At 37.8% G+C, this 26,698-nt stretch overlaps 1 protein-coding gene and 1 long non-coding RNA gene across 11 annotated transcripts in view; one reads left to right on the top strand and one right to left on the bottom strand.

Moving 5' to 3' along the window:
- TAF1A (TATA-box binding protein associated factor, RNA polymerase I subunit A) overlaps positions 1-11,757 on the bottom strand; it is a 35,366-nt gene extending 23,609 nt beyond the window's left edge. For 2 of the 8 annotated variants that reach the window (XM_063809991.1, XM_063809988.1), the window contains exons 1-3: positions 11,328-11,534; positions 10,035-10,157; positions 1,349-1,462 (exon numbers count right to left, since the gene is read on the bottom strand). In XM_063809991.1, coding sequence (XP_063666061.1) covers positions 1,349-1,411 — 63 coding nt within the window. In that variant the 5' untranslated portion in view covers positions 1,412-1,462; positions 10,035-10,157; positions 11,328-11,534. Of the gene's footprint in view, positions 1-1,348; positions 1,481-5,723; positions 5,894-10,034; positions 10,158-11,327 lie in introns of all 8 variants that reach the window. The other 6 variants (XM_063809979.1, XM_003308755.6, XM_063809986.1 and 3 more) reach the window with 6 other exon arrangements.
- On the top strand, positions 11,455-24,745 carry LOC104004743 (uncharacterized). Of its 3 annotated transcripts, XR_001712745.4 has the most exons (5): positions 11,744-12,008; positions 13,774-14,020; positions 15,840-15,969; positions 21,343-21,448; positions 24,623-24,745. It is a non-coding gene; the product is annotated as an uncharacterized LOC104004743 (long non-coding RNA). The 3 variants fall into 3 exon arrangements; XR_001712747.4 differs by lacking the exons at positions 15,840-15,969; positions 21,343-21,448; positions 24,623-24,745 and adding an exon at positions 11,455-11,563 and having other exon boundaries at positions 11,859-12,008; positions 13,774-14,082; XR_010156744.1 differs by lacking the exons at positions 15,840-15,969; positions 21,343-21,448; positions 24,623-24,745 and having other exon boundaries at positions 13,774-14,082.
- The last annotated feature ends 1,953 nt before the right edge of the window (positions 24,746-26,698 follow it).

Here is a 26,698-nt window from a genome sequence, read left to right as displayed (position 1 = left end):
TGGCTCCCACTGACTACAGAATTAAAATCCAAGTTCCTTGGGTATGGCACACAGGGCCCAGCCTACTTCCCTCAACTTCTACCCAAGTGATTTTTAGAGTAACTAAATTATTGGATGTAGGGCTTTTAAACTCTTTATAACCCCCGCCATGCAGGGCTGCCCTTTCCCCTAATCTGCCTAGTGAATGGCCAATTGCTTTTGCAAACTTATCTCAAGTATCACTTTCATTCTTTTCCTGATTCCCCTACCCATTAAATCCCAACCCTCTCTAGTTCCAGAGAACTGCCCATTTTCTCCTTTATCTTCTCACCATTTGTTACATTTCCACTATGGTACCCATAACACTTCATTCCATTTACATGATCTTCCTCTACTATAAGAACCATGTCTAGCACATTGCCTGGTAAGCGGCAATAAGTGTTTTTAAAATTATTAACAACAAAAAAATGTTTTATTATCTATCCTAATTATCACTCTCAGACTCTTATTGAGAAATGAGGTTCCCTTTCAGTTTCTTTACTTCAACTGAGTAGATTCTATGAGCCAAAAGGGACCTAACCAACAGTTTAATCTTCACACTCCCTCCCCAATCAAATGGCTATCCAGTTTAGACCTGAAAAAAGAGACGCAGAGCACACATCAGGGTAGGCCATTCCCATTTCCAATTGTTTAGTTAGAAAGCTTTTTCTTAAGTAGAACCGTAAACTGCCCCCATTTAATTTCCACTCACAGTATACCTGGTCTACCAGAGAACAAAATCATAAGAGCATCTGGCACATAAATAGACACTCAAAACATTTTTTTAAAGCAAAGCATTTATAAACCTGTATTGAAAAAGTGCTCTTTGAGACAAAAACATAGAGAGGGAGATACAATATTTTGAAAATGTCTCAATCTTTTTGGATAAGACTTTTACAAAAGGATATATGAACTTGGAGGTGAAGATTCCACCTAAACATTAGGAGTATTAAAATATTTTCACGTATTTAAATTCCCAACTTGTTTAGCTCTTTCCTTTTCTAAACACCAACTCTAAGCTCAAGTGACTTCAGCAAACATTTTAGAATCTGGCCCATCATCATACCACTGCAATCTCTGAATAACTGGTTTTGGCAGCCAGAAGAAATATACAAAGAAAAGGAATTTTTAGTCAGAGAACACAGGAGGCGCCTGAAAATCAAGAAGTAAATGGTTCTCATAACGCTCTTTTCTTTCAGTTTCTCTTATTTATCCAGAATGTCTTATCCTTGTCCCACATTTTTTAGGTTAACTACCTTATCACTGACACAAGCAATTAAAAAAAAAAAAGAATACTGCAAGTGTAAATTCACAAAGCCCATATTCTCACCTTTAAATAATTCATGACGCCAATATTTTTCATCCGGTCAGCAAAAGTATTGAAACTCTCCATGTTGCTTTTGGGATGATAAAATAGAATTTCACTTCCGAGCTTCCAAATAATCTGTCAAAGCAGAAATTACTGCCAAAATGTAAAATTTTTGCCTTAACCAATTTCTGTCTAAGATATTGTTTTCCTGATTACAACATTAATAACCTGTGATTCCTTTTCCTAGAGACCACTACTGTCAACATTTTACTCTACTTTGCCATGTAAAATTAATACTACTTCCTTATGTGATACAATAGTTTTAACCTTTCACATTTCTATTAAAATATCAGATAGTATAATAGCATCATTATTAATTTAGTAGTTTAAAGAAAGTAGGCAGTTAAGATACATATTTAATATAAAATGTTTAATTGGTATAGAAGGAAGAATATTAAAGTCAGAAAATTTGGGTTCTAATAATATTGGCTTCTTCATTGGTCTCAGCCTCATCTTCATCATCTGCAAAATGAGGGCAACAAACTACACATTTCCTGAGAGCCCATCAAATTCTACAAGTATTGACTACATTTATTCTATATTTAGAACGCCAATTTAAGAATTTTGATTAGCTATGGACAAATCTTAATAAAAAAATATTTTATCCTCAGATCACCAAAACTTTGGCGGCAGAACTTGGAGCTCTTTTTTCATGAGAGCAAATCTCTATTTCGCTAACCTCAATTTAAAGTAATCAATAATACCAACTTCAAAGTAAATTAAACTGAACTGTAAATCAATTATTTCTATGAACATACATATTGGTTATATGTGGATACACACACTATCACTGCTATAGTTATATATGATACACATATTATCATTTGGTATAATGATCCTCATCTTCCCAACTCAGAGATATCAAGATTTCATTTGTAGAATACCACACTGTAGTATTTGGGAGCTTAAGGAAAACCTGGGTCTTGGATCACCTACCACCAGGGATGAGTAAATGCAGGGGGGAAAAAAAAGCAGGAAAAAAAAAAAAAAGAAAACTTTGAGATTATTATAGCTATTCTCACCACCAGTGTACACAATAATTACATGGGACACCTGTTAAAAATAGATATTCTGGGCCAGGCGCGGTGGCTTACACCTGTAATCCCAGGATTTTGGGAGGCCGAGACGGGTGGATCACGAGGTCAGGAGATTGAGACCATCCTGGCTAACATGGTGAAACCCCGTCTCTACTAAAAATACAAAAAATTAGCCAGGCGTCGTGGCGGGAGGCGGAGCTTGCAGCGAGCCGAGATCGTGCCACTGCACTCCAGCCTGGGTGACAAAGTGAGTGAGACTCCATCTCAAAAAATAAAAAAATACAAATAAAAGATACTCTGACTCAATAGACAGGGGTGGTGTAAAGGAATTTATACTTTGAATGAAAGCCCTAGGTGATCCAAAGAGAGCCAAAGAAGTGCTCAAAAACCATTGATCCAATTCCTTCATTTTACAAAACAAAATCTGGGCAACAAGAGGCTGTAACATGTTCAATGTTTTACAGGAGTATGTAACTTAAGTCCATAAATTAAATTTTCAATGAATGGTTAAACTTTTTTTTCAGCTTCTTTTTTTTTTTTTTTTTTTTTTGCTCTAGAAGATAACTAATTGATGCAATGGTGACTGTGTTAGTAAAACCTATGAGACACTCATGTCAAGTTATTTGTGGGTAAACTGTCTTTTACCGAAGAAATTTAGCAGTATATGCCAGGCACTGTTTTAACCCTGCCCTGTGAAATTTACATTCTATGTAGAGAGACAAACAATAACCAAGAAATATAATTAAATTGTCAAGTGTTAGAGGAAAAGAATGCAGCAGGACAAGGAGATCAGGAGTGCCATTCAGAAAGTGCAGGTTGCAGTTGGAGTAAGGCAATTGCAATTTTAAATAGTCAAAGTAGGCCTCAATGAAAAGGGGCCTTGAAGGAGGGTAGCTGCAGTGATAGCTGAAGAAAGAGCTTTCCAAGAACTGGTTAAGGCAAAGGCAATCAGTCAGGAATATGCCTGGCCCATTCAAGTAAGAACAAGGAGACCAGTGAGGATGGAAAAGAAAAAACAAGCAGGATAATACAGGTTGAGTATCCCTTATCTGAAATCGTTGGGACCAGAAATGTTTCAGACTTGAAATTTTTTCCGCTTTTTAAATATTTGTATATACATAATGAGACTGGGGATAGGACCAAAGGCTAAACATGAAATTCACTTATGTTTCATATACACCTATACACATAGCCTGAAGGTAATTTTATATAATATTCTTAAAATTTTGTGCATGAAACAAAATTTGTATACATTGAACCATTAGAAAGCAAAGGTGTCACTATCTCATGTCAGTAATGAAAAAGCTTTGAAGCATTCTGGTTTTCACATTTTTGAATTCGGAATGCTCCACCTGTTTCAGGAGATGAAGTCAGAGAGGTCAAACAAGGAAAGGAAGTGAGCACATCACATAGGAATTTATAGGCAATTATGACTTTGGCTTTTACTGAATGAAATGGAAAGCTATTACAGTGTTTTCAGCAGAGGAGTGACATGATCTGATATGTTTTAAAAAGCTCACTCTGAATCATTAGTCATTAGAGAAACGCAAATCATAACCAGGATGATGCCACTTCACAACCACAAGGATGACTATTATCAGTAAGACAGGACAATAACAAAATATTGGCAAGGATTAGAGAAATTAGAAGCCTCAGATATTGCTGGTGAGAATATAAATGGTATGGCCACTTTGGAAAACAGTCTGGCAGTTCCTCAAGAGGCTAAACATAGTGTTACCATATGACCAGCAATTCCACTCCCAGGTGTAGACCCAGGAGAAATTAAAACAAACGTCCACACAAAAACCTGTACACAAATGTTCGCAGAAGCATTATTTCCAATAACCGAAAAGCAAAAACAACCTAAGTGTCTAACAACTGATAAATGGACAAATAAAACATGGTATTTCCATATGACAGATTATTTGGCAATAAAAGTAATGAAGTACTTATACATGCTACAACATGGATAAACCATGAAAACATTATGCCAAGTGAAAGAAACCATTTACAAAAGGCCACATATTGTACAAAACCACTTATATGAAATGTCCAGAATAGAAAATAGATTAGGCTGGGCATAGTGGCTCACGCTTGCAATATACCAGCACTTTGGGGAGGCCGAGGTGGACAGATCACTTGAGGCCAGGAGTTCAAGACCTGCCTGGCCAACAGAGTGAAACCCAGTCTCCACTAAAAATACAAAAAACTAGATAGGTGTGGTGGTGCATGCCTGTAATCCCAGCCACCCAAGAGGCTGAGGTACAAGAATCACTTGAACACAGGAGCTGGAGGTTGCAGTGAGCAGACATCATGCCACTGCACTCCAGCCTGGGCGACAGAGCAAGACTCTGTTTCAAAAGAAAACAAAAAAAGAAAAAGAAAGTAATAGATTAGTGGCTGCCAGTGTCCGGCAGCTGTGAGGAGGAATGGGGAAAGACTGCAAGTAGGTACAGGGTTTTGGTTTCATGGGAGAAAAAAAAGGTTCTAAATTTAGAGTGTGGTAATGGTTGGTTGCACAACTCTGTAAATGTATGAAAATACATTGAATTGTACAATTTAAGTGGGTGATGGCGTATAAACAACGTCTTGATAAAATGAAAAAAAAAGGATCACTCTAGTTGGAAAAAGAGAACAACTCTTTCAAGAAGTTTTGCTGAAAGAGAGTAAAACAATGAAGCATAGTCTATGGGGGAAGTTTGGGTCAAGAGATGATTTTAAGATAGAATAGGCTGGGCGTGGTGGCTCACACCTGTAATCCCAGCACTTTGGGAGGCCGAGGCAGGCGGATCACGAGGTCAAGAGATTGAGACCGTCCTGGCCAACCTGGTGAAACCCCGTCTCTACCAAAATACAAAAAATTAGCCGGGCGTGGTGGTACACGCCTGTAGTCCCAGCTACTCAGGAGGCTGAGGCAGGGGAATCACTTGAACCCAGGACGTACGAGATTGCAGTGAGCCGAGATCGCGCTACTTCACTCCAGCCTGGCGACAGAGCAAGACTCCGTCTCAAAAAAAAAAAAAAAAGATAGAATAACAAAATTTTTACATGATGATGGGAAACATCCATAAAGGGGGGGAAAAGGAAGAATTATTGGAATGAACATTTTAGTCTCCTTTAAAATAAGAGGTAAAAAGAAGTGTGCAAGAAAGGTCCCAATACAAACTCTCCACTCAAAAGTAGTTTTAGTAGCTTTTAGCAAAATCACTGAGATTCTGTAAAAGCTACTGTAGGTGAAGCTGTAGGCATAAACTTCTGGGAATCTATCATTTCTTCCAGCAAACTCAAATTTTATTTACCTCAGGTGCAGCCTGCCTTTTGTAGCTATCTGAATCTTCCAAGGTCTGAAAATAACTGTACATGTATTCTGCAGCTTGCTGCCATTGGTGCTTCAGCAGAGCTTCTTGGATAAAACTTAAACAAGCACTTGTTGTCTGAGCAAAATCCTTCCTCCTTCTCCCACCAATGGCTATAAAAACGAAAAAGAAGCGAGTTTTTATCCAAGTGGCTCCAGTTCAACTATTCAAAAAACTTACTTCTGATAAGAAGTTTTAACAAGTAAACAGTAGGCATTACTTGACCCGGCCCCTTCCCAGTACCAAAGCCAGCTTCACTTGAAACAAACCCTTCTACATTATATTAATTATTTTTAGCAGATAAAAACATTTCTAATTTGATGTTTGGGGGCTACTAGAGTCACCAGATCCTTTAAATCTGATTCAATCATCCTTTCATCCTTGTACTAAATAATTTGGGGAGAATCTCTCAAACAGGCCCCCAAAAGCACAGTCCCAGGTATTTAGAATGGGTAAAATGCCAGGGTCATTCTAGGCAAACATGGTCTTTATTACCTACCCATGTTCTACAAACTCCAAGTGGGCTTTTATTTTTTAAGGACCAAATTCCTAGTAACTCAATGATATTATATACAAATGAGATTAAAACAGTTGCAAAAATTAGCATTTATATCTCTAAAGTATTGGCAATCCCAATGTTAAGAACATTTGGGCTTAGATACAGTGCTATTATATGAATGACTAGTTACATTGCTACATCTTCTTATCTTCCCACGTAACTATGAGACCCCTCTAGTCCAGCTAGGTAATTGTACCCCAGTAAGTACACAAAGACCAACAGGTACTTTACAAAGATACTTTTAAAACAATTAACTTGCAGATATTTGATTTCCTTACATACTCTTTCCACAAGTTAATCTCCTAGACAGCTGTGCCTACATAGTCAAAGCTTCACAATCAAAATCATTACATACTATCTGAAGGTGAAAACACAGGTGTTGAAAAAGTAAATAACTCTAACATCTCCTTTTGCAAGTTAGGCAATTCCCAATTCTTTGCTCATCAAAACTGCAGAACAACATAATTTTTTACAATAAATCATTATGCAATTTTTCATCAATAATTTAGAAAAAATTCAAGGACCTGATAGACGGCTATAATTAAACTCCATTCACTGCCATCTACTTACTTATGTGACTAAGGTTTCTCAGAATTTATGTCAGTTAAAAAAATATAATAGAATCAATGCTAAATGTTTTCTCATTCTAGAAATACATAAAAGTCACCCACAAATACATAAAAAATTGGGGAAAAGTTTTAGATAACTTTATTAAAAAAAAAAAAAAGAGTCTTGCTCTGTCACCCAGGCTGGACCGCACTAGCACAATCATAGCTCACCATAGCCTCGACCTCCTGGGTTCAAGTGATCCTTCCTTTTGGCCTCCCAAAGTGCTGGGATTATGAGCCTGAGCCACCACACCTGGCCAACAACACTTTTAATACACGTTATATTGATCAGCTGTGTACAACTATTAATGATAGCAATGTCTCAACCTAGAAAAAGTTTTAATTCTTAAAACTTACAGGATATAAACAAAAAAAGTATAAATATTGATACATACTTTTATTGCAAGAAGTACAACAAAAAGGAGCATAAAATGTCCATCTATTAAAAGCTTTTTCATAATTTTTTTTAAAATGAATAATGCAAGGTATTAAAACCCTATGCCATTCCTGTGCTATTTGGACTCCATCCCATATAAAGTAATATATAGTTATTTAAAAATACCAACATGCTGGAAATTATATCTCTTGCAAATATTAAACATACAATAAAATTTTTTCAGATGATTCCTTAAAACTATGCAAGGTAGTACTCAATTTTTCAGAAAAAAGTAGGGGATACAAAAGTGAAAAGTTTGAAGACTACTGTGCTAGACTAGTGTTCTCAGACTTTTGAATGTACATACAAATCACCTGGGGACCTGCCCTTGCTACTCAATGTGGTCCTGGCATGCAGCAGAAGTATCACCTGGAATCTCATTACAACTACAGAGTACTATGCCCAGCTCTCTCAATCAGAAGCTGCATTTTATGAGATCTACACCAAAGCTGCTCAGCATCAGTGGCAATACCAGCCAGCTAGCCTAGGAAACTGACAAAACACCTCGTCCTTAAAACATCCCTTATTTACCTAAAGGAGAGAACTGTTCTCAGGCTAAGCTCCCTTCTATCGCTCAAGCTTTCACAACTGAGATTATAAATCGACTTTAGATAACTATACCTAAATGCTTGGAAAATACTTTTGTCTTCCAACCTAGCCTAGCTACCTCAGGAAAAGTTCTCCTCTCATTTCATTCTTTAATGAGCAAAAGATAGTCTTACTTGATCCTGATGACTTTAAGAAAAAAAAATTGTCAAGGAAAACACATTTTTACATGGAATAGAGATGTACAATAAAGAACTAGTGTCATCAACCTAACTTCTAATATGCTACTCAAAGAATCTGGAAACTTATCAATCTGTCAACAAATATTTTTTGGGCACCACTGTGTCCCAAGCACTATCGCAGGTACTCATCATACAGCTTCAATCCAGGCTGGCCCTGTCTTCAAAGTTTTTATTCTAAGGGGGTTGCTGGGCATGCCCTTCAAAATGCCAAAAGATATCTACCAGCATAAAAAATAAATAGAGCAATTGTTAGGCAATTTTGTTTTCCTATTATGGTTAATTACCAGCACAATGTCAATATTAATTGCAAGTATTTTCTCATTGCAGACCAAAAGTATTTTCGGTTTAACAGGCTATCCATGACATATAAAATATTCCTAAGCATGTAAATTTTGGTCTTTGGTCTTAAACCTATCTGCTTGCAGACTGACTCAGACTTTCTATAGAACACTGGTAACAGAAACATACCCAAGTATGACTTAACTATAGGAAATTTAAATTACTAGTTTGTTCCCTACCAGGGATGCGGTAGCACTACCTTTGAAGTATCATTCATTCAAATCTGCCTTAAGCCATGTGCATTAATCTAGCAAAAATAAAATGAGGAGAGGAAAGGCACTATTATTTTTCAACACTCATTATGCATGAGATACTATGCTAGGTACTTTACATATATTGTCTCATTTTTAAAAATGCATCTCAGTCGTTAAAAGTGAAGCTTTGAGATCAGACAAACCTGGATTTGACTCCTGATACCACTTAAGAGTTTAATGTCTTTGAGATTCAGTTTCATCCTACCTAAACTGCCTAGCACAAAAATGTATTGAGAATTTACTGAGATCATTAAATGGGATGATACTTAGATCAAAAGAAAAAAATGGAAGCGAAATTTTAGGAGCCAAGGAATCTCTGTCAAGCGGAGAAAAGGCTGGGCAAAAAAACACATATTTAAGGGCAGTAAGTAAAATGCTGGTTCAAATGTAATCCCAGGACTATACCACTCAATATGCCAGCATACAGATAATAGCTTCTTTTATTTATGCTTATATTAAATATATTCTTATAGGGAATTTATCCCATAGAAAAACATACTTGCATTTATATTAGATAAAAATGGGGGAAATTTTATCCCATAGAAAAACATGCTTGCATTTACATTAGATAAAAATGGGGGAAAATGCTCTTTTATCTAGGCCGGGTGCAGTGGCTCACGCCTGTAATCCCACCACTTTGGGAGGCTGAGGTGGGCAGGTCACTTGAGGTCAAGAGTTCAAGAACAGCCTGCCCAACATGGTGAAACTCTGTCTCTATTAAAAATACAAAAACTAGCCAGGCGTGGTGGCTGGTACCTGTAATCTCAGTTACTCGGCAGGCTGAGTAGAATCACTTGAACCTGGGAGGCAGAGGTTGCAGTGAGCCAAGATCTAGCCACTGCACTCCAGCGTGGGCAACAGAGCAAGACTCTGTCTCAAAAAAAAAAAATCTATTACACGATCAATTCTATTCGAAATAATTTCAATGCAATTCAACAGCAACTTCTTGAACACTTTCTAGGCATGTTTTCCTCAATGGCAGAGACCATATCTTCATCTATGACTCCCCAATATTTAATCAATGCCAGAGATAAAAGTGCTCAGTAAGTATTACTGGAAAAAATGTGTATCTAGCATAATACAGACTATCTATTGTTAATCCAAGGGCAAAGAATTCTAAAAGAAAAAAGATTTTTTTTGGCTTTTAGCCAAAAAACCCTCCACATATTCCTCTTGAAAATTAAACCAGCCTGGTTATTCATTTTGTATCCCTATTGAATCTTACCACCTCCTTAAAGTTAAAATGGCTCAATGTTATTATTTTACTTACCCACAGTTTCTACGTATGTTTGAAGCCAAGGAAAATGCATTCCTGCACCACTGAGCACAGATGTTTCCACTTCTTCATCATCTGTCACAGGCCCTTTTAATTCTTCACTGAAATCACTCATACCTATTACAAGATGAGATATCAGTTACTTTCTGTACATCTTAATCCACAGTCTTCTGAGTTGTACAGAAAAACGGCTATCTTTTTATCTAATAAATATAATTTGATTAGCAAAATGCATTATACCTGTCAGCTCTTTTAAAGTAAAAAATGAATTTAACTATGTCAGCAACAGCCAAAATGAATGATCCATTAAAGACCGAACCACTGATGTTTCAAGTCCATGTAAAGATAAATAAGATACTGCCCCTCTAATTTAAAAAATCTCAAGTCTAGATGAAGAAACAGCAAAACGTATAATAACAAAACAATATGAAAAGTACAATAAGAATAGTAGTAGCAGCTAATATTTATTAGGCCCTTACTATGCACTAGAAGTATAAATTATCTAATTTAATCCCCACAGCAATCCTGAGGTTGGTACTATTACTTTCTTCCATGTTAAGGTTGAAAAAACTGAGGGGCTTAGTGAAATGATGGAACCTGCCTAACATCACAAAAAAAGGTGAGGACGATATTCTAGGAAATAGAACACCAAACTACTTGGCATGACTAGAATTCGAGGTGTGTGTGGAGGAGGGGTGCGGAAAGTGAGAAACGAACCCAGAAAAATCATCGTAAGCCAAGGTGAGTTTGGACTTACTCCTAAAGATGCTCAGGGCCCCTTCCTCATTCCCCATATGAAATCGAGTATTAGTGCCCCTGATACTACCTCCAAATTTCCCCTATTTCCCCTATTTCCCCTCTTCAATCCTACAGCACTACTCTAGTTCAAGACCCCTTCAAACAGTGCCTAGATTACTGCATTCGCTTTCTAAACAATTACCCTGGCTCAGATTTTGCATCTCTGCGTTACACCCAGAGTAAACCTTCTAAAATCAAAGCATGTGGCTAGGAGTATGAATCATAAGTAACAACTGAATTTGAATCCGACCCATCACGTGTTTTCAGGAGTAGTTACGCAAATCCTCCCTTTCCAAATCCTCAAAAACCCAAATTGGTGACCCGCAGTTGCCACGGCAACCAAAGCTTCTCTATCCCCTTCTCTCGTTTTCAGACCCCAAGGGTTTCAGGTATTAGGAGGAAATATCAGGAGAACATGGATGAATCCTGACACACCCCTTCCCGTTCCATTTAAACGCAGGAACCACGGGCGATATCTGCGGCACTTACCCGCCTAAATTTAGAGCTCCACAGTAAAGCTAAACTCAGTCTCCGACTCCGGCCCACGTGAAGAAATTCCCACCGGAAGACGGGTTAGGAGAGCTTTATATGAGCAGGCGCTAAACCTGGTTTAGGTATTCAGGCAGCGCGCGGCCCGGCTCGTAACTCCTCCTGCGGCAGCAGGCGTATTGTTGGCCTCGCCTCGACCCCGGAAGTGACTTCTGGAAGTGACCCAGGAAGTGACAGTGAGCTGCCTCTCTGCGATTGGTTTTGCCCGAGTTTTATTTTTGTCTGTCTCAGCTAGGAAGTGGGAGACTTTCATTTAAAATGGAAATTGGGGCGAGGGGTTGGCGGCTGGGCGAAGGGAGCGTTCAAAAGCGGAGAATGTCACTTTACCCGAGAAATTCACTACGATGGGCCATTGGTTTCTGCTCGGCTCGCAGGCGCACTGCACGAGTGGAGGCGTGGCTAGTGGCTGTGATGAGATAAATCCATGCATAGCCTTTTCATTGCGAGCTTGAAAGTTCTTTTCTATTACAGTTTTAGCTTTAGGTTTAATTGGTTCGACTGCCTTCTCCACAATTTGGGCGAGAATTTCCTTTGCCTTCTCAGCAAAAGTTGTTCTGCGGACCCGTCTGGGTCAACTTTCATGAGGGACATTGAGACAAACAAATGAAATATGGGTCAAAGGTAAGATGGTTAAACCGTGTGAAATGAGAGACAGTTGAGGGGTTCTAGGGAAGATGATCCCGGAAAAGGACTGCAGGCCCATGGAAACGCAGTGTGCTTCTCCAATATTTGGAGGGCTGATCCGTGAAAGAAGGATCAGACCCTTTTTCTTAGCAGCAGAGAACAGAACTAGGACTAATAAGTGAAAGGTAAAGGGAGGCTGCTTTCAAGTCACAGCAAGAAAGAATTTTGTCCACAAATGAGGATGCACAAATACAGCATAGGCTCCCCCAGGAATCACTGAGTTTCCTCTGTGTAGGTGAACAGTTTGAGTAGAATCGGAGTATCGGAGACGAAATTAAAGGGTCTGGTAAGAGTTTGAGGCCGGGCGCGGTGGCTCATGCCTGTAATCCCAGCCCTTTGGGAGGCCGAGGCAGGCGGAAAGTTTGAGCTCAGGAGTTCGAAACCAGCTTAGTCAACATGATGAAACCCCGTCCCTACAAAATAAAAATAAAAAAAAATAAGCTGGGGTGATGATGCATGCCTGTAGTCCCAGCTACTCGGGAGGATGAGGTGGGAGGATCACCTGAGCCCAGGGAGGTCGAGGCTGCAGTGAGCTGTGATCACGCTACTGCACTCCAGCCTGGGCGACAGAATGAGACCCTGTCAAAAAAAAATTTTGTACATGGATTCCTTAAAATGCTACAAATAGTTGATTCTATGTTGTCTTCTGCATAAAACAATATGCAGTAGTTAAGGACTTGCAAGAAAAGTTCTTTCTGCTGCTCTCTCTGTCATTAGTTCTTGAGTCCTCACTCAAGCTTGTGCTCTAACTCTACAGGCAGGGCTAACATAAATTATGCGTAGTCCAGGAGACCACACACAAAATAACATACATAATCATTACTTTCTTGTCTAGAGGCTTAGTCTGGCTACTTTTCTCCCATTGGCTTGAGGTGTAAATTCACCAAAACCAGCCCAGAAATGATTTTACATGGCTAAAAGTTTATGTTCTCCCGAAAATGAGGAAGAGCTTTCAGATTTTCCTTGAAGTTCTCAAACACCTCTAAGGAGCAGTAGGAAACGTGCCCTACCTATGCTTTTTCTTTCCCATGCTGCAATTCTGACAGAAAATGTGTTGGAGAGAAGAGATAAAAAAAATCAACTAGATCACATCCAATAGCATAAACAAAAAGGAAGGAGGGAAGGTTGCCGTGGCAGGCATCTGTAGTCCCAGCTACTCCAGAGGCTGAGGCAGGAAGATCGCTGAGCTCAAATGTTCAATTCCATCCTGGGCAACATAGCAAGACCATGTCTCAAAAAAAAAAAAAAAAAAAAAAAAGGCATGACAAATATGAAAACATAAAGCATGCAAAGACTTTTCTAGATTTCAATCTATAAGAAAACATGTCCTAAGAAAAACATGTTCTTATAATTACTTTGTGCTACAGAGCAACTTAATATGGTGATGAATTATGTTGTTTTTAAAGTTGCAAACTGTCATTTAAGGAATATTATTTCCATGAACGCTTCCTGTGCAATCTATTAAAGAACAAACTTCACACAGCCAAACAGTTGAAGAGACCTCATCATAAATAGACTATCCTATATCACAGCTAACGAGAATAAAAAAGGAATGTGGCATGAAAGCATAAAAATAAAAACATCTCAGATAATAATATAGAGAAAACCAAAATACATGGGCTAGAATTCCACCCCAGGGACTGTATCCTCAAAGACACAGGTTTTTCTTCCTTTTTCTTTTTTTTTTCTTTTCATGTTTCAGTACTCTGAGCAGCTACAAAAAGACCAGTCTATCCTGCTGGAGACAGTGGCCATGTGAAGAAAGAGCTCTTGCAGTATGAAAGACCACATGGAAAGAGAGGCCACATGGAACCAACAGTCAGCATCTTGGTTTCAGACACGTGAAGAAATTCATCTCAGACTGTGTATCCTAAATCAGGCACTTGCTGAATCCAACTACATGAGTGAGACCAGTTGACAACACATGGAGCAGACATGAGCTGTTCTCAGTGAGTCCTACACAAATTCCTGACTCACAACACTGTGAGCAATAAAATGGTTGTTATTTTAAGCCACTGAAGTTTGCAGTGATTTCTTACATAGGAATAGATAAATGAAACACAAACATTGATAATTTGCATCTTCTATCTGTTTTATGACTAGTCTTATTGGAAATTACCAGTTTATTTCTGCCATGGTTAGAAAACAAACTCTGAAATTTTGATACTTTAAAATTTTTTTGAGACTTACTGTGCCCAGAATATAGTCTATCTTGGTGAATGTTCTGTGAGCACTAGACAAGAATATGTATTCTGTAGTTATTGAGCATTTGTGTCCATCAATGTCAACGTGATTAAGGTGGTTAATAGTTGTCTTCAGATCTTCTATATTGTATTGATTGTTTTATGTGTAGTGTTGCTATTAATTATTGATACAGGAGTGTAAAACTTAAACTATGGCTGTGAATTTGCCACTTACTTTAGTTTTGTCAGCTTTTCTTTTGCATTTTTGAAGCTCTGTTATTGGGCATATAAACATTTATGGTTCGTGTGTCTTCCTGATGAATTGACCATTTTATCATTATGAAATGTCTTTATTGCTGATAATACTCATTATCTTGAAGTCTAATTCATCCGATATTAGTATAGCCACTGCAGCCTTCCTAGCTTACTGTTTACTGGTATATCTTTATCCATCTTTTTACTTTCAACCTGTGTTTTTTAATTTAATGTGCTTCTCTTATAGACAACAGATAGTTGAGTTTGTCTATCATTTTGCTATTTGTTTTCTATTTGCCCCATTTAGTTTTGTGTTCCTTTGTTCTTTACTTCCTGCTTTCTTTTGGGTTAATTAATGTTTTTGTATTTCATCTTAATTCCTCTGTTGGCTTTAACTGTATCTTTGCATTATTGCTTTACAGTGTTTCTGAGAATTATGATATACATTCTTAACTTATCACAGCCTTAGAGTTAAAATTATGATACTTCATGTAAAATAAAAGAGCCTTGCAATAGTAAAGTTCTACTTACCACCTCCCCAAGTCCTTTGTGCTTTGTTGTCATATATATCATATCTATGCACATTGTTATGTTTGCCTTAGTCATATGTATCTCAAAGAAATTAAGAGAAGAAAAGTATATATTACCTTTTGTGTATTTACCTACATTTTGCTATTTCCAGTTCTTTTCATTCCTTCCTGTTTGTGGTGAATTATCTTTAAAAATAGCTGTCAAAAAGTATTCACATTCTTGTATGTGCATGTTGCTTCTCCCTTTAAGAAATAGAATCAGCTGGGCATGGTGGCTCACGTCTGTAATCCCAGCAATTTGGGAGGTCAAGGCGGATGGATCACAAGGTCAGGAGTTCAAGACCAACCTGGACAACATGGTGAAACCCTGTCTCTACTGAAAATACAAAAAAAAAAAAAAAAAAATTTAGCTGGGCGTGGTGGCACATACCTGTAATCCCAGCTACTCAGGAGGCTGAGGCAGGAGAATCACTGGAACTTGAGAAGCGGAGGTTGCAGGGAGCCAAGATTGTGCCATTGCACTCCAGCCTGGGTGACAGAGCGAGACTCTGTCTCAAAAAAAAAAAAAAAAAGAAATAAGAAATAAAGTCTGTGTTCCCACCCCTTGAATCTGGGCTGGTCTTTTAACTTTGATGAACAAAACATGGTGAAAATGATGTCATACCAATTCTAGGCCTAGCCCCTAAGAAGCCATACACCTTTACTTTTATCCTCTAGAAAGCTAGCCAACAAATAAGTAAGTTTAGGGTAGATTACTAAAGAATGAAAAACATTTCAGCCAACCATCCCAACCATTTCAGCCACACAGCTGAACTACCAGACATATGAATGAAGCTAGTTTGGAAGTTCCAGCCCTGGCTAAGCATCCAGCTGAATGCAGCCACCTGAGTGACCCCAGCCAATAATATCCAGAGCAGGAGAATCATCCAGGTAAGCAAAGCTATAGAATAGGGAGAAATAATAAATGATTATTATTTTAAATTACTAAATATATTACATCAAAAGAATAACTAAAACATTACAGATTTCAGTTTCCATCTGGTATGTCATCGTCTTTCATCCTGAAGAATTTTTTTTAGCATTGCTTACAGTGGAGGTCTATTGGTGTAGAATTTTCTGTTTTTATTTATCTGAAAATGTCTATTCTGCCTTCAGTTTTGAAGGATTCTTTAGATATAGGATTCTGGATTGGCAGTTTTTGTCCATCAGCACTTTAAGCCCTCTGATGATGTTAACTTCTTCTTTTTGATGAGAAGTCAGCTATCACTTTATTATTTTTGTCCATGTGTAATGTATTATGTTTCTCAGACTGCCTGCAAAACTTTTCTTTCCCAGTACTTGGTTATTTGCAGTTTGACCATAATGTGTCTAGGTGTGATTTTCTCTGTAATTAGACTATTTGGCATTCACTGAGTTTCCTAGATTTGTCCATTTCTTTTATGATAATTTGAGATATTTTCAGCCATTATTGTCTTAAATATTTTTTTCTGTGCAATTATGCTTCTGCTCCCCTTCTGGTACTCCAATTATATGTATGTAAGACCACTGCATATTGCTATGTACCAAGACTCGATTAATTTTTTACCTGAGCTTTAGACTGAATACTTTTATATCATCAAGTTAACTTTTTGTTGTTTTTGCAGTGTCCAATCTACTGATAAGCCCATATCGTGAATTTTTAAATTCAAATTCTATACTTCTTAGTTCTTGAAATACGTCTTTTTTAAGAAAAGGTTTTCATTTATATGCTGATATCCCCTGTTTATTATGACTCTATTCCTTTAAGTCCTTGAAAGTATTTATAAAAGCTAGATTAAATTTTTTTCTGCTAATCCCAACATGTGGATCATCTCACAGACATTTTTTTTAATAGACTGCGTGTTCTGTTATGATTCACATCTGTCTCTGTGGATATCTGATAAAATTTAATTGTATGCTGGACATTTGTAGGTGATAATTATAGGGAATCTGGATTATGTTGGCTTGTTTAAACGATATTAGGTTTTGTGTGGCATGCAGCTTAATTAGTGGTGGATTCTTTGGGTCATGTCAAATTTGGTATTATTCATTTTCAGTATGAGTCTTATTTGGTTTTAAATTTAGTCCTAGCATATTCCCCTTACTCTTTTGTGTGATTCTTTCTCCTAAGACTTGGTTCTGGATTCTCAGTTAAGTGCTTAAGGTATTAGTGAAGTTGCTGCACTGCTGGGCTGGAAATCTAATGTCTTCCAGCACTGCATGACCTTTAGTATCACTCTTCAGCCTTCCACCTACAGCAGGCAAGCTCTGCTAAGTCTTGCAAGGTCTCGCTTGGCACGTCTGTATCCCCAGTGAATTTCCATACAGGCTTTTAGTATTACCCCCTTCTCTCTCTCTCTCTCTCTCTCTCTCTCTCGCTCCCTCCCCCCGCCTTTCTCCTCTGTCTCTTTCGCTCTCCTCTCTCTCTGTCTCTCGGTCTCTCTCTCTCTCGCACACACAGACACACACACACGCACACACACACATACACAGAGAGAGAGAGAACTCAGATATTCTAGCCTACAAAATTTCAGCCATTCCAACAAGCTTGAACTCTGATAATTTCCTCCTCAACTCAGCAAGGCCACCCCTTTACTTAAGTTTCTCCTTCCTGATTATGGAGTTCACCTGTGTGTTTTGCTCTCATGGATCAGTCATGTGCTGCCTGTTTATCAATGCCTGAAAACAGTTGCTTTAAGTAGTTTTTCTAGTTTCTTACTCTTTTGTGACAGGAAGGCAAGTCCAGTACCAGGTAACTCAGTCATGGTTCAAAGTGAACGTACTAACTTCCTTATACACTTTTCCATCATTCGTGATGGAGACACTCATTAAACAGGGCGAATTATAGAGAAACTCTGTAGTGTCTCTTAATGTCCATGGAAACCAAAATCAGGTGAAGGAGTAAACCCAACATGGGTCTATGAAAAATAAGCTGGCCAAAATTTGTGAGGTAATGTGACTTAAATGATCATATGTTTTACCAGTAGTTTTATGAGCATGAAATCCACAATAACTAGAAAAATAAACGTTAATAGATGGACTCAAAACTTTTTACTGCAATTCAATATACAGTCTTTTATGATACTTTAATATATTAGATGATAGTTCTGAAATTATTATAAAATACTAGTGAACATAACAGATTAAAGCATTCTTTCCAACTATTTTGAAAACCATTGTCATTTTCTACAACCCAAAGATTAGATACACCTTAAAATGCCCTAGAAAAGACATTTCTTAAACCTCAACAAAATGAACTTCATTCGTTGTTTTTCACCTTTGACGTGACACCGTGCCAAGATTTCTAGCCCTGTATGGAGGAGACGTTGGTCCCAACAATTAGCAGCTCCTTGATCCCATTTCATACAACCCATTCTAGCAATAAAAAAAGAAAAAATGCACATGTATTCTGCTGACATTTTATTTACAATCTATATCAGGAGTCAGCAAACATTTTCTGTAGATACAGAGAATAAATATTTTAGATTTACCTGTCATACAGTCTTTGTCATAACCACTCTGCTGTTATATAGCATTAAAATAGCCACAGACAATATGTAAATGAATGAGCATGTCTGTGTTCTATTGAAACTTTGTTTACAAAAACAGATGTGAGGCTGGATTTAGCTCGTGGGCCATAGTTTGCTAACCATTGCTCTGGAGTACCTATAAATGTGTATGCTCACAATAGAGGTTTGGTTGTGCTATATATCTAAATATGTATATATATACATATATACATAAATATAATTTTAAAGATACATAGCCATATTGGTGGTGATTTTTGTGTCCAAAAAGAGATTCACTAAAAAAATTACTGATGTCATCATGCATCTCCATCATTATGACAGTCATTAACTCTACATTGCTTCTTCTGCAATCTCTAACATACAATTAGTAGATGTCAATGCTAGAAGTGAGTTTGCTGTTCTGTAGTGAAGGGCACTGATTATAATAGGGTAAATGAGATCAACCATCATGAATTGATACATATTTATTTAATTTCAATTTCAATTGTCATTCTAATGACTATGTACTACCTCTCAACCTATATTCCCTAGGTCCTAATTGAGAAACATGTGCTTTAATTAAAGAAAAAGTCCTTCACATCCATTCCAAATAGGTCAAATTGTATCCATGGTTCAACTATTAACGCACACACACACACTAACAATAGAACTCATTAAGATGTAAATTTGAGGTAAGATAGTGCAGAAGAGGGAATAAATGTGGGAATATGGAAGTAGAACAATATAAGACCCCTTTTGTGTTCTTTTTTTAACTTTTATTTTCGTTTCAGTGGGTACATGCGCAGGTTTGTTATATAGGTAAATTGTGTGTCCCAGAGGTTTGGTGCACAGATTATTTCAACACCCAACTAATAAATAAGCATAGTACCTGATAGGTAATTTTTCAATCCTCATTCTACTTCCACCCTCCACCCTCAAGTAGCCCCTGGTGTTCTTAATTTGTGCCCATGTGTACTCAATGTTTAGCTGCCATTTATGAGTGAGAACATACAGTAATTGGTTTTCTGTTTCTGCATTAGTTAGCTTAGGGTAATGGCCTCCAGCTCTATCCATGTAGCTGCAAAGAACATGATCTCATTCTTTCTTATGGCTGCATAGTATTCCGTGGTCTTCCATGGTATTCCATTTTCTTATCCACCCTACCATTGTATAAGTATTCCCTTTTCTCTGCGACCTCACCAGCATCTGTTATTTTTTGACTTTTTAATAATAGATAGGATCCCTTTTGGAGGTCAGGAAATATAAATTCAGAAGTGTGAGACATCCTTTAAGGTGATGTTAGCTTTAAATGAAAAAAAAATTGTGAAGCAAAGTCACTTGAATCTAGAAAGACTTTTGAGTTTCTTTGGGTTTTATTGTTTTTGTTTTTACATTGATGTTATAATCTTTTCCTTTTTGCTGGTAAAAGAAACTACAGAAAACAGAATATTTACAACCACAGGTGCTTTGTTAACTGATCAAATTTTAAGAAAAGTCTCAAGCAGTGCATCTCATACTGGGAGGGTGGTATCATTCCCACCAAGGGGGGTCTGGAAATGCATGGGAGCAATTTTTATTTTGCTACCATGACTAGGGATGCTACAAAAAGTTCATGGCCAGGGCATGGATGTTACACATTTGCACAAATAACATGCTCTGGTCCTTTACCTAACTGTAACTGTGTTTTCCTACAGTTCTGTCTAAAGGGATAAGGGCTTTCCTGAAGTCACATTATTTTCTTATCCATTTAAATGCAATGTTTAATTATTTTGTGTGTCATGAATAGTAAATGTATTCAAGATAATTATGAGAAGTGATAAAAGCATGACTAGTATAGGAGCTTAATGATGGCTTCTAGCTTATACTTTTTAATGGAAGACTTCACATTCATCTGAAATGATGATAAAATCCTCAAATGTCCCAAAAAATATCTCAACCTCTGATTGCAAACCAAAAACTAAGGTTTTTCAGATAGCCATCATCATTCTTTCTCTCTTCTGCAGAAGTTCCAAGAGAGCTTGGCCAGAAATATTTTAAATACTAAATGCAAGTTGAAGCTTTGCTTTTCTTTAAAAATAGTGTATAGAAAATAATGTACAAATATATAGTGTGAATTTGGTGTTAATTTCCAATCCCTACTTTCTAGAGCTGTGGCTGTCTTTAAATGTGCCTAGTCTGCATTGAAATGTGCAGTAAATGTAAAATACACTTCAGATTTCAAAGACTCCATGTGAAATAAAGACTGTAAAAGATCTCATAATTTTTATATTGATAATGAGTTGAAATGATAATTTGCATAGATTTCATATTATTAAAATTAAGATCACCTATTTTGTTTTACTTTTTTAAATGTGACTTCTAGAAAATTCAAATTGCATATGTAGCTAACACATTTCTATTGGACAGCATTATTCTAGGGAATCAGTGAGAAATAAGCAAAAGCAGGTCATGTTTAGATGCTGTATTTAATCATTCTGGTTGGATGTCATTCACTGATCTTCTTATGTATTCCACACCATTTCACATTCCGCATGGATTTAGATAGCAGTGAACTTCCATACCAATTACAGAGTACTCTTATTTTTTCTGTGTCAGTTGATCAGTATCCACACTTGAGTATAGTTTTCATAATGGTACTTATGTTCCTGTTTCTAATTTTATCCTACATGTATCAATTAAAACGCTGAAGATTCAGGAGGTTTGTCTCAATGTATGATCTATAACTAATCAGCTGTGATTGTATGATATTCTCAGAAATCTATTTTCTCCTTCTCAGTTCCCAGTGTCTCCTCTAGAATGCAGTTTCAATCTTCCAACCACAGCTTGGGAGGCTGTTCCAGTCTTGCTGACTTTTAGTAAGAAGAAAACAGTTTCCAGTGAAGGTACTATCTAAAAATGTCTCCTTTGTGTAGAAGTGGTTTGCCATCAAACAATTCTTCTTGCATCATCAAACATCTCTTGACTGTAGCAGCTTGCAATTTTGCTATGTAATTATTTATATAACATAAGTGGACAATCTTTTTATATAGTATCTGATTGCCTTCTCAAAGAAACACTATAAAGTTTTGACTTTAGCCCCAATTTTCTAGAAGGGAGATCTGAGACTCAGAAAAGCTAATGGCTTGCCTATAGTCACACAATTAGACTTCTGATTCCTAGCCAATGCTTTTGACTCTATTCCCTGCCTCCACTGTTGCCCTGGTAGGGAAGTAATTTATATCTGAAAATTACATGGAAAAGCCAAACTGTGGAAATTGAGTTGTACAGGCCACACCCTGGAATCTGTTGTACATTTGTTTCAAAGCACCAAATATTTGACTTCTGTGGAAATGGTGCCAAGGTAAATTAGGTGGAACCGGAAACAGGAACTTGCATATATGTCTGTATATTCATAGCAATTTGAAATGTTTGAGTTTCTTTCTTTGTACAATAGAAATTGGAATATTTGCCATGACTAGACAAATAGTACAGGCTGATAGACCTTATATTGTAGATGACTCATTCCCAATAGATCATACCCTTGACATGGCTTTTTAGTTGTTGGGAGGGATTTTTCCCTATTAACCATGCCCAACACAAACTTCTGTTCTTACTGGCTTTCAGAACAAGATACTTGCATAAATTTCCCTGCAGTTATATGCTCCCTTTACTTAAAATCTGATAGCTTTCTGTATTTTATTCTATTAAATCTAAATCCTCATGCTTGATTTTCAAGAGCTCTCAATAATCTGACCCATCCTAGCCACACAAACTTGTCTCCACTTTTTTTTTTCTTTTTCTTTTTCTTTTTCTTTTTTTTTTTTTTGAGATGGAGCCTCACTCTGTCACTCAGGCTGGAATGTAGTGGCGCGATCTCGGCTCACTGTAACCTCTGTCTCCTGGGTTCAAGCGATTCTCCTGCCTCAGCCACCACCTGGGCTAATTTTTTGTATTTTTGGTAGAGACTGGGTTTCACCGTGTTGGCCAGGCTGGTCTTGAACTCCTGATCTCAGGTGATCCACCCGCCTCGGCCTCCCAAAGTGTTGGGATTACAGGTGTGAGCCACCACACCCAGCCTGTCTGCCACTTTTCTAATAGAACTCTTTCACTCTAGTAAGTTTAGGTCTCTGTACCGTCCTTTAAACAAATTGCTTTCTGCTACTGCTGTGTCTTTTCCTATCTTGTTTTCTTCATTTGCCCTGTCCTCTCTGTTTAGAATCTAAATTCTATGTATTCACTAAGGCTCAGTTCAAATTCCACCACCATCACTTACTTTCCTCCTTCTTTTAACTCGTTAGTGCTTAGAATTTGTAGTAAAACACATCTGAGCACTTATTGTGTGGCAGGACAGGGTTCTTTGATGCCCCACCCACTTATTCTTACTGAGAGAAGTAACTGGTATTAGCAAGAGAGGCTTGTTTATCTTTTAGGAGTTCCCACTCTGAAGAATATGGATGAGGATTCAGAGTCATCCTCCACCCTCGGGGATGGAGCCAAATTTAGGGCTCCCTGGGTACAGGCATAAAGGTGGACCCATCTTCTAGACACTGGCCAAACACACACAAAAAGCAAGAACTCGCAGAAGAGGGAAGAAAGGAAAGAGACATCATGACGCCCAGCAGGAAATGAGATTTTGCAGGCTGACCTGATAGAATAAAGAAATGTATGTTTGTTATCATTTTTCTGACTCACTGTATTGTGACCAATCATAGTGTTTTTATTTTTACTAAGGCCTTTACCAGGATTTACTTGGTTTGTAACTCTTAAGTTACCTTTAAGGATAGTTGAATTTTATCTCTTTCTGTCTAACTTAAAAATTTTCACTACATAAGTTTTTTTGACAAGTCTACTTCAGTATAAAGGATATTTAAGTATTTAAATTGTACAGTTATGAGTTTTGACACATGCATATACACCTGAAGCCATCACCATGATCAAGATGGGGAGGACACCCACATTTCTTTGTGTCCATCTCTTCCTTATCTTGCCTCCTTGCCCCTTCACCAGGCAGCAACTGACCTGTGTTCTGTCATTATAAATTAGTTTGAATTTTCTAGTATTCTACATAAATGGAATTATGTAGGATGTATTGTTTTTGTCTGGTTTATTTCACTCAACCTCCCTATTGCTAGTATTGATTGTTCCTTATTATTGCCCAGTAGTGTTCTAAAATTTATGATCTATTTACTTGATGATGGGCATCTGCGGTTCTTAACTATTACAAATGGAGCTACTGTGAACATTTGTGTGTACAAGTCTTAGTGTGGACAAATACCAAGGGGTGGAAAGACTGGGTTCGTATGATAGATGTGGTTTCACTTTTAAAGAAAATGCCAAACTGATTGTACCATTTAAATTCTAGCTAGCAATGTTATATCAATTGCCCTTATGCTTGTCAATCTTTGTTATGATCAGCCTTTCCAATTTTAGCCATTCTAGTGGATGTGTAATAATAATATTGTGGCTTTGATTTGCATTTCACTAATGGCTAATGATTTTGAGTGTCTTTTCATGTATATGTTTGCCATATGCAGATCTACTTTGGCGAAATGTCTGTTCAAATCTTTTGCCAATTTTCCCCAATTGGATTGTTCTCTTTTCTTTTTCCTTTTTTTTTTTTTTTAAGACAGAGTTTCGCTCTGTCGCCCAGGCTGGAGTGCAGTGGCCCGATCTCGGCTCACTGCAAGCTCCGCCTCCCAGGTTCATGCCATTCCATTCTCCTGCCTCAGCCTCCCGAGTAGCTGGGACTACAGGCACCTGCTACCATGCCAGGCTAATTTTTTGTATTTTTTAGTAGAGACGGGGTTTCACCGTGTTAGCCAGGATGGTCTCGATCTCCTGACCTCGTGATCCACCCGCCTCAGCCTCCCAAAGCGCTGGGATTACAGGCGTGAGCCACCACGCCCTGCCTGGATTGTTTTCTTATTGATAAGTTGTAAGAATTATTTATATGCTGTAAATACCATTCTTTTTTTGAGTAGATGTTTTGCAAATACTTTCTCCTAGTCTATGGCTTACCTTTCCATTTTCATAACAGTGAATGTAAAGACAGCAAAAGTTTTTTGTTGTTGTTTCAGACAGGGTCTCCTTCTGTTGCCCAGGCTGGAGTGCAGTGGCACAACCATGGCTCACTGCAGCCTCAACCTCCCAGGCCCTAGTGATCCTTCCTACCTCAGCCTCCTGAGTAGCTGGGAGCACAGGTATGTGCCACCATGCCCAGCTAATTTTTTAAATTTGGGGGGAAGAGTTGGGGAGTGGGGTCTCTCTGTGTTGCCAGGACTGATCTCAAACTCCTGGGCTCAAGCAATCCTCCTATCTTGGCCTCCCAAAGAGTGAGATTACAGGTGTGAGCCACCATGCCCAGCCAAAAGTGTTTAGTTTTATTAAGCCCAATAGATTAATTTACTTCTTTTAGAGATTGTGCTTTTTTGTATGTATTTTAAAATCTTTGCCTATGTTTTATTCTAGAAGTTTTATACCTTTAGTTCTGACATTTAGGTCTATGATCTATTTTGAGTTAATTTTTTATATCATATGTGGCAAGGATTGAAGTTATTTATTTATTTTTTAGTTATGGCTATGCAATTGTTTCAGCACCATTTATTATAAAGATTACCTTTCTCCAGTTGAATTCTCTTGCCATGTTTGTTGAAAATCAGTTGTCTGTATATGTGTGGGTCAATTTTTAGACCCTCAATTCTGTTCCATTGACCTGTATGTCTGTGTTTACAACAATACCACATTGTTCTAATTAATATAACTTAATAATAAATCTTGGTAAAGGCAATGTAACTCCTCCAACTTTGTTGTTCTTTTCAAAGATATTTTGGCTATTCTCTGTCCTTATTATATGATTTCCATGTAAATCTTAAAATTAGCTTGTCAATTTCTACAAAGAAGCCTGCTGAATTTTGATTGGGCTTGTATTAAATCCATCAAGTAATTAGGGGAAAATGGACATCATTACACATTTAAGTCTCCCAGTCTGTGAAGATGGCATAGCTTTCCATTTAATTATTCCTTACTTTTTATCAGCAATTATTTGTATTCTTCAGTGCTCAGTTTTTTCACATCTGTTGTCAGATTTATTCCAAAGTATATCATTTTTTGATGCTGTTACAAATAGCATTACTCTTAATTTCAAGTCATGATTGTTTATTGTGAGTGTGTAATAACACAATTAATTTTTGCATATTGATCTTTTATTCTGCAACTTTGCTAAACTCACTTTTTAATTTAGTGGTTTTTAGATTCTTTAGGATATTCTACAGTGCCAATCATTTTGTCTGCAAATTTTACTTCTTTGTTTCCAATTTGTAGGCATTTTATGTTTTTCTTGCCTTATTTCACTGGTTAGAACCTCTATTACATTGTTAAGTAGAGGTGGTAAAAGCAGACCTCTGTGACTTTTTCCTTCTTTGAAGGAAAGTTTTCTGTCAATCACCACCAACATGACTGACACTAGCAGTAGATTTTTTGTGAAAGCTCTATCAATTTGGGAAAGTTTCCTTCTATTCTCAGTGTGCTGGGAGTTTTTTGTTTTTGTTTTTGTTTTTGTTTTTGTTTTGAGACAGAGTTTTGTTCTGTGGCCCAGGCTGGAGTGCAGTGACATGATCACAGCTAACTGCAACCTCTGCCTCCCAGGTTCAAACAATTCTCGTGCCTCAGCCTTACAAGCAGCTAGGACTACAGGCATGCTCCACCACGCTTGGCTAATTTTTATTATTTTAGTAGAGGCGGGGTTTCGCCATGTTGGCCAGTCTGGTCTCGAACTCCTGGCCTCAAGCGATCCACCTGTCTCTGCCTCCCAAAGTGCCGGGATTATAAGTGTAAGCCACTGCGCCTAGCCAAGTTTTTATTAGGAATAAATGTGGGGGCCAGGCGCCGTGGCTCACACCTGTAATCCCGGCACTTTGGGAGACTGAGGCAGGCGGATCACCTGAGGTCAGGAGTTTGAGACCAGCCTGGCCAACACAGTGAAACCCCATCTCTACTAAAAATACAAAATTTAGCTGGGCGTAGTGGCACATGCCTGTGATCCCAGCTACTCAGGAGGCCGAGGAGGAGAACTGCCTGAAGCTAGGAGGCAGAGGTTGCAGTCAGCCAAGACTGCACCATTGCACTCCAGCCTGGGCGACAAGCATGAATACTTG

Source organism: Pan troglodytes, chromosome 1 (assembly GCF_028858775.2).
Source record: "Pan troglodytes isolate AG18354 chromosome 1, NHGRI_mPanTro3-v2.0_pri, whole genome shotgun sequence".
Classification (NCBI taxonomy): Eukaryota; Metazoa; Chordata; class Mammalia; order Primates; family Hominidae; genus Pan; species Pan troglodytes.
The sequence above is the reverse complement of the archived record's forward strand: the minus strand, read 5'-3'. Positions and strand labels throughout refer to the sequence as shown.